General features: G+C 52.2%; 1 protein-coding gene across 1 annotated transcript; it reads right to left on the bottom strand.

The window, feature by feature from the left end:
• Positions 1-235: 235 nt before the first annotated feature.
• Positions 236-4,604, bottom strand: RAB9B (RAB9B, member RAS oncogene family). The gene is made up of 2 exons (XM_062502937.1): positions 3,733-4,604; positions 236-263 (listed from the first exon to the last, which is right to left on the bottom strand). The coding sequence occupies exon 1, from the start codon at positions 4,537-4,539 to the stop codon at positions 3,934-3,936; it is 606 nt and encodes a 201-aa protein (XP_062358921.1). The 5' UTR covers positions 4,540-4,604; the 3' UTR covers positions 236-263; positions 3,733-3,933.
• Between the last annotated feature and the right edge of the window lie 3,411 nt (positions 4,605-8,015).

Below are 8,015 nucleotides of genomic sequence, written 5' to 3'. Positions count from 1 at the left end.
AGTCACACCAGAATATGCTGTATCCAGAAATCCCATGAATCTCCTCACAGTTTATTGCCTTGAGGAGCAGCCCCAAAGCAGAGGAGGAGCTGCACTCAGGGAACACCCCTGCTCATTCAGAGAGCAGCCCCAGCGAATCTGCAGCTACCGGTGCTCCTCAGAGTGGCTCTTGAGGAGAATCCAGTTTCCTCAGCCCACCACCAAGCAGTTGCACGGCCTTTCAGGGGCAGTACCGGTCCAGAGCACCAGAATCCTCAAGAGAGCTGTGGAAGAGAAAGATGAATGGGATCAGGACACGCCTCACCCCTCCCTCTCTCCAAATACACTGGGATCTGCTCAGCATCTGTTCCACACAGAAGCAGCTCATTGCTTTCCTTTGGAAACACTCCTTTGCCGTCCAGGGATTTATGCTCTCCCCAGCTCATGACAAAATCTGCTGAGCCCTCTGCCACAGTACAGTGAAAGTGGGGAATGAAGGAATGGCCTCGCTATGGTTCCTGCCTCTGCTTCCTTACAAACACCTCACACCAGGGGAATCAGCATTTTCTGGCGCTTTCAGACAGACCCTTCCTGACGTGAGGCAGCCTCACACAAACCCCACAATGCTCCCAGGCTGGAGCCATCTCCCACCAGTGTGGACTGTGTTTTCAGCTGCCTTTTGCAATGGCTGAAGTAGGATATTTCAGGACCCCAGATATTCTAGCCCATATTTTAAATGCAGTTTCCAAGGACATTGAACCCTACATTGCCTCCTGGAATCATGGATAGTGCAAGCTGACCTGGGAGGAAAATAAATTAAAAGGTTCTGCCAAAAGAAACAGCAGGCAGAGGCTCTGCAAACACAGTCTCCCAAAATAAGCAGCCATCCTGGCAGGACAATGAAAGAGAACAGCCTCCATATGCTGATTTCCTTCTCAGCATCCTATGGAAATCATGCCTGGATAAAACCCCCTGGAGCTTGAGGAACCAGTTCCAAGATCACCGGAAGAATTCACAGCAAAGTACCCGACTTGCTGCTGAGAGCCCAGGCTGAGAATTTAAGATCTAGTGACAGAAGCAAGCCATGTGGAATATTTCTGGTCTGAAACTGTTTTCTGATTCTCTTGAAAAGACAAAACTGGTCAGTGGATTCAGCTGCTGAGTTCTGATCCTTCAGCTCCTGGTGCAGGTAGATACATGAAGGAATATCCCTCTAATCCCTTAGTGACTTCCCTCTGCCAGATGCTGTAACTAACCAGTCCTCAGAACAAAAGCTGACTTGAACACTGATAAACCAAGACACTTCCCAAGATCACTTGAATACATCCATGTTTTATTTGCTTAAATAAAGGTAGAATCTTTGTTTTACAATTCCAGTTCTGTAGCAATAGCAACAACCACAGCAGCACGAGTGGACATAGGGAAAGGGATGGCTGTTGGCACTGAACTTGCAACAGAGTTCAAAAGCCTGGCTCGTTTGGGAATTGTGCGTTTCATTAAAAATAAATTAAACAACTGAAATATATTATACTCTACCTTTAAAAAAAACCCACGTAAGCCTAATATAATAGTGAGGTTTTAATAAAAAAAAAGTCAGTGATCCAATGGCTGTTAGAAATAATAGGTGCTGTGTAATGTGCACAACAAGGCTCTTGAGCTTTAGCTACCAGCATTGACACGCACAGGGTGCTGCAAACAACTGCACATGTGCCTCCTGCACTGTGGCATGCTGAATCTCTGCCCCCTTCCATAGGAGGTGCCAATCCTCACACAGATCCCAGGAGATCCATGGGGAAGTGGCAGTTTCACCTGCAGGGAGATCCCTCAGCAGCCCCCTGGAAGGGCCAGCCAGCACATGGGGGCTTGAGTCAGTTCTTACCTTAAGCCCCTGCACAAACCAGCTCCAGGGAATGAGGCTGTTTAGGGACAGAAACTGGAACCACAGGTCACAGAGCCTGGGACCTTGAAGGAAATATCAAGCAGTGCTAATTATGAAAAATTTATAGGCCTCAGGAGGTCAGACACAGTTAAATAAATAACATCTTGTAAAAATCTCTTTCACCTACAGAGGCAGAACCTTCTCCTTAAGGGACCTGTTTTTCCAGAGGCTGCAAGAGCTGCCTAGATAGTATTCACTCCCCATAAAAACAACTGTTCAGGCCTGTTTAGAAATTAGATCCCCCTAAAGCATTAATTATCCAGCCCCTTCCACACACGGTTGCCCTGCAGAGAAAGGCAACATCTCCCTGGGTTACCCCAGAGGAAATGGGGGAATGCTCATGTTCTGCATGCTGAAAGATTGTGCCGTGATGGGGACAAGCTGCCAGCGCAGGGCAGAGACGGCCCTGCTCTAAAGCACAGCTTAAGGGAGGGCTGCTTGATTTGAGCTACAAAATTTACCATCCAGCAGCTGATCACAGTGGGAATCACACCCAGCAGCCAGAGGATACGTGCTCGGGGCAGGCTCCTACATGCCTGTGGGCAGTCACAGCTTTGGCCAAATGCTTGCACGGGAGATTGCAGGGCACGAGGTTTGAATGGCAAAGACAGCAGTCAGCAAGCTCATCTCTGCTACACAGCCAGCCTGGGACTAACACCTAGCTGAGGGCAGGAAATAGGAGCAAAGCTTGACACCCCTTCCAGAAGGTTCCTTGGGCGCCCTATGACCGTGTTTTAGCCACCTTGAACAGAGAAAGTGATGCATCTTTCTCCCCACTGGACTGAACGCAGCAGTCAGCTAACTGAGCAGACACTTGACCAATCTGTCATAGGAATTACAGCTAAAACATCCTGGATTTTCCAAAAGGGACCGAGGGCCAGGCTGACAGTATGGGGTAGCTGTGCTCAGCAGCACAGTGCCCGACACAACAGGTGAATGGTTCCATGCTGCAGCAGATGGGAACAGCCACACTAGAACAACTGAAGGCATGACTCTGCCAGCTAACGAGGCACAGCGGCCACTGGTGCCAGACAATGAGTGGGTTTAACAGCTGACCACGCGTGAGTCCCCCAACCACCCGCACACCTAGGAGACAGCCCACCCACGTGCCATCTGGTCTGCTAGAGCACATCACCTGAACACAGTGATTACTTGTGACAGAAAACAGCTGAAGTGTCACACTCCAGATCTCCTGAGTAACCCTTTGACATGACCCAGTGAGTGTCCACATTGGTGTTTTTCACCCAGGGCTTCAAGGCTGAACTTCCACAAGAGACAAGGAAACATGTATTAACCAACAAGCAGACAGTCTCTCCAAAAAATAACACTCACACAAGACAAAGCTAGAGGTGAGGAAAACCAGACCAGAAATAGGCAGTTATGAAGAAACAATGCTGTCACATTCAAACACAGGCCCATCTCTCCTTCATATGTTGCTTCAGGTTAGAGCTCTAACAATTCTCCTCACAATTCAGCCTCAGGACACAATGCACTTATCCCAAACAACAGACACACATCCCAGCTACTCCAATATTTGGCCTTCTCACAGAAACATGGGCCAGAGTCTTTATGACAGATTTCATTCAGTATGCTGAGTGGGATTTCCTTTGGCAGCGTGGTCATGAGTGGGTCTAATTTTTTTTTAGTTCAGGACTAAAATACTTCAGTGTCTAGGATGCTCTCAGCTTTGCTCTGCAGGCAGTTCTTGGTACAGAACAAATCCCTATTGTCTTTAGGGAATTTAAAGGACTTGAACTCAGCCCTTTAAACCTGCTAAAACAGGCAGAGATGGAAGCAAGACTATGCTCACATACTCTGTTAACAGCTCCCTCCTGCAGATACATGCTCTGTGCCTGAACACTCCAGGCAGGATTCAGATGGTGAGGCTGCAGCTCCCCAGTGAGCAAACCACCTCTTGTCCTTGTGGCCACTCTCCTCAGAGTGCTCCAGGGCTGCCCAGGTGTGTTCTGATCCAGCTGCTGGCTCGAGCACCGCTCCCAAAGCAGCAGCCACTCTCAACAACAGGAAGAGCCCGACTTGGAGCTGGAGTTCAGGTCAATGGTGTGGCCCAGCATGCAGTGCTCCAGCTGCTCCTCCACCGCCAGCACCTGTCGCACAGCTTCCTCAAAGGCCACTGTTACGTTGGTGTCATCCTTGGCACTAGTCTCCAGGTACGGATAGTTACCGTTCTCCATGCACCAGGCCCGGGCCTCCTCTGTGCTCACCTGTCTCTCCAGTTTGTCTATCTTGTTACCCAGGACTACAAATGGGAAGTGTTCAGGGTCCTTCACATCAGCATAATAGATAAACTCCTTCTGCCAGTTACTGAGGTTCTCAAAGCTCTGCCTGTCATCCACGCTGAAGGTCAGCAGGCAGCAGTCCGCTCCCCGGTAAAAGGGCGTCCGCAGGCTCTTGAACCTCTCCTGTCCTGCTGTGTCCCAAATCTGGAGGGTCACAAAACGCCCGTCCACCTCCAGGTCCCGGTTCAAGAACTCCACCCCAATCGTGTGGAATGCCTGCGAGTCAAACTTGTTGGTCACGTACCGATTCATCAGGGAGCTCTTTCCAACTCCACCATCTCCAAGGAGAATGACCTTTAGGAGCAAGGACTTCCCACTCATTGCAGCAGGATGGAGGGGCAGTGTACCAAGGCAATCTGCAGGGGTCAGAGATAGTACTAAACAGCCATTTGCTTGGGGGTTCTGCAGAAAGACACACAGAGAACAGAATACGGTATTTTCATCCGCATGTCTGAAGTTTTGTGTATAGGAGGTGATGTCTCTTTTTAGAGAGATCTTATTATCCTAATCTCTCTTATGAGAGAGTTTAGAGCTGGGAACTGGACAAACTTTCAGGCATTCAACTCCTCCATCAGGTCCAAAATGGCTGCAGCATATGACTTCTTTAAGTGCAAGGTAAAAACGACTGTTGAGAGTTTAGTATCAATTACACCACTTTTGGTGAAAACTCTGTATCGGAAAGCTTGTCCAGTTTTTCCAAACACATCCTCACTACTTAAAACATCTCCCTCTGCCTCCTGTGAGGCTATCACAGAAACAGCAAAATCACCAGGTGTGGCCATCACCAGGCCTTCCTTTCCACTGTACCATCACCAGCTAAATAATTTCTCCTCTCTGACTTGCTCTACTGGAAGGACATAATAGATGTGCAGGTCTAATATCAATACAAGTAATTTATTAAGCCAGTTCTTAATCACCCTGAGGATGCTGACTCACCTTGCCAGCAGAGCAGCACGTGATCTCCACTGCTCGGAAGGGGTTTCCCAGGCCCAGGGACCAGCTGCTCTTTGCTGACAATGCCTCTCACAGCCCAGTTTGCTTGGGCTCAGATGCAAGTTCACATGGCAACAACCCAGACACCACAGGTTCCTTAGTCAGCAACCTCAAGGTCAAGTGCCAATGCATCCTCCCCTTCCCAGGGACACTCTTCAGGCTAAGGTAAATGCCTGCCATGGAATAAGAGGTTTGTTTGGCTGTTGTACTGTACCTGCTCTGTCTCCAGTACTGTCCAGGAACACCTTCCTCCAGTGTATCAGTCTCTAAAAAACAAACATCAGTCATCAAGGTTACCAGAGCTGCCCTTGTTGTCTTTCAGTTTGTGATACTGAACGAGGATAGAAGGACAACAGTAGAGCTCTAGGAACCTGCATGTGCAGTGCTGATAGCTGGAGTAAAACAGCAAAAACAAAGCAGTGAGGAGTTTCCCTTGCCCTGAGTGAGTGGAACACAGCCCATTTCTGGCCAGAGCAGAGTCAGTACAATGTGCGTGCTGAACCCCAAGTAAGAACAGAACAAACTGAAGGAGCTCTGATATGAGTGCACAGGCTATGCACTCCCCTGTGTCTCCCCCCAATCCAGGGGATGATAGTAACTGTGATCTGCTTGTCCTGCCTACTCACACATCCTGGAATGTGATTTGAGGATTGAACACGCACCTGAATCTACTAACTGGGAAAGTGAGCCAGCTGGTAGCAGCCTGGAAAAGCCACGGAGCTTGCTTACACCTGCTACCAACATTCCTGGGAAGGGTGTGGATGAGTAGTACTGCTTAGTGATGACATCTCCAACCCACTGAGGCAGTGTGGCACTGCTCAGATCAGCACTCCTACTCCTTCCAGGCCAAACTCTGCTTTCTGCCTTAACCTCTGGGTCCCTGTTCAACCTTGATTCTGCTCTTTCTACAGCCCTTTCAAAGAGTGCTTACCACAAAGCCAAAAGGAGAAACTGCTGCTGTGGGTTTCTGCACTTCCTGCACAAAAGGTTCACAAATATCGCTTCCCTGCATGGAAACACCTCAAACCAAGCACAGCTGAGCTAACCTGATGGGTTATTTCAAGAGCAGTGTGTGACCCAGTAGTTCTAAAGCAAAGACCAAAATGCAAATGTCAGAAGAGAAACAGGAACTGCAGCATAGGTCCCCATGGCTTAGAGAAAATCCTGCCCCGTGAGCAGGTGAGCTGTTCAATACCCTTGCTCCCTTCCTAAACCTTCCTGAGGGGTGTTAAAGACAGTCGCTGTCACCAAAGCCCCTCCTGGCACAGGCCATCAGCCCCGAGCAGAGTTTCTGTTTAGAAACGCTCTGTTAGCAAGTGACTCGTTTTAAAAATGACTAATAGGTTATGTCGGGCTGCTCCAGAGCCTGCAAGTCAGCAGTCTGCCGGCAGCCGCGACACAGCCTTGACATCGCTGGCCCCGCTGAGAGCTATTCCGGAGGCTGAACCCCACTGCAGCGGGGCCGACCCGCTCTCGCAGGGCACCACCACCTGTGTGCAGGTACCAAGAGCGGGGCGGGCACGCCGGGTCCGACTCCCCCCTGCTCCCCAGGCCCCGGCTTGGCGGAGGCGAGACCCTCCGGCGGGTCCCATCCCGCCCCACGGGAGCAGCCAGGGAGGCGCCCGCAGCCCAGGAGCGGCATCCGTGAGGGGCCCCCTCGGCACGGGCCGGGGTGAAGGGGCGGCTCTCCAGCCCCCCCCACCCCTCCGCGGGTGCCCCGGCCGGGGGCGGCGGCGCCGGGCCCGCCCTTACCTCGCCCTCCGGCCGCCGCCGCCGCCGCCCGGCCCGCGGGGCGCAGGTGCCGCTCAGCCTCGCGCCTGCGCCGCGCACGCGCCTCCCGCCGGCCGGCAGAGCCCGCCCTCGGCCGGCAGGACCCGCCCTGCTGCCCCTCACGGACCCGCGGTCACCCCCATCGCAGTGCCGGGTGTGCGGGCTGTGTCTCCGCAGCTTCCTCAGCCCCGTCACCGTCCCGCATGTCCCCGTTGTGCCTCCTCAGCTGCTCACTGCCCGCCCTGCCACTCCCCTCACAGTACTCCCCGTCACTCCCCTCCGCAGTCCCTGTATATCCCCGATGTGGCCCGCAGCCCTCCACTGCTCGCCCCCGGCACTCCCTTCACAGTACCGCCTGTTCCCCCTCACAGTCCCCTCTGTCACTTTTCTCGCAGTCTCCGCGCGTCCCCTGCTTCCCGCAGCCCCCTTAATGCCGGTCGATGGCACTCCCTGATCTCCCGTCTTCTCACAGTCCCACATGTCACTGCCAGCCCCTCACTGCCCTTCCCTGTCACTCCTCTCACAGTCCCCCCCGTCCCCACTTTGTCACTTCAGTGACAGCTGCCCGAAAGAACAAGAGTCCTCCGCCCTCACAATTGCCCAGGAGATCCGGAGCAAGAATGTCTTTAGGGATGTTTCTGTGGAAGAACAACTAATATAAACATTACAGAGAGTTGAACGGGGAAAATTGTGGCAAGGTCACGCCAGCCTTGCCCAGATAGTGAGAGCAGAGGGAGGGGGAAATCCTCCAGGACCCCCAGGTGCAGAGGGGTTTTGGGGAGCAGCAGCCACTTGTGTGTTCCCCCTGTGGTTGGCATCAACTCTTCTTCCTAATAGGGCCTGGTGCTCACTGAGATACCCCTTTGAAACTTGGGGACACATCTCACTGGAGCTGCAACATGCCTTGGACACCTCCCAGGGGGGGAAAGAACAGGGACCCCTGGTATGGACATCCATAGCTTTTGGCCATCTGGATCCTGCATCAGCTCCAGGGCTGAGTGGGTGCCACAAAAGTGCATCAATTCTCTTCTCCC

Source organism: Cinclus cinclus, chromosome 15, assembly GCF_963662255.1.
Source record: "Cinclus cinclus chromosome 15, bCinCin1.1, whole genome shotgun sequence".
NCBI classification, from domain to species: Eukaryota; Metazoa; Chordata; class Aves; order Passeriformes; family Cinclidae; genus Cinclus; species Cinclus cinclus.
The sequence above is the reverse complement of the archived record's forward strand: the minus strand, read 5'-3'. Positions and strand labels throughout refer to the sequence as shown.

What these genes read in the sequence shown, in the direction of transcription:
- RAB9B (XM_062502937.1), bottom strand. Translation starts at nt 4,539, where the DNA reads ATGAGTGGGAAGTCCTTGCTCCTAAAGGTCATTCTCCTTGGAGATGGT.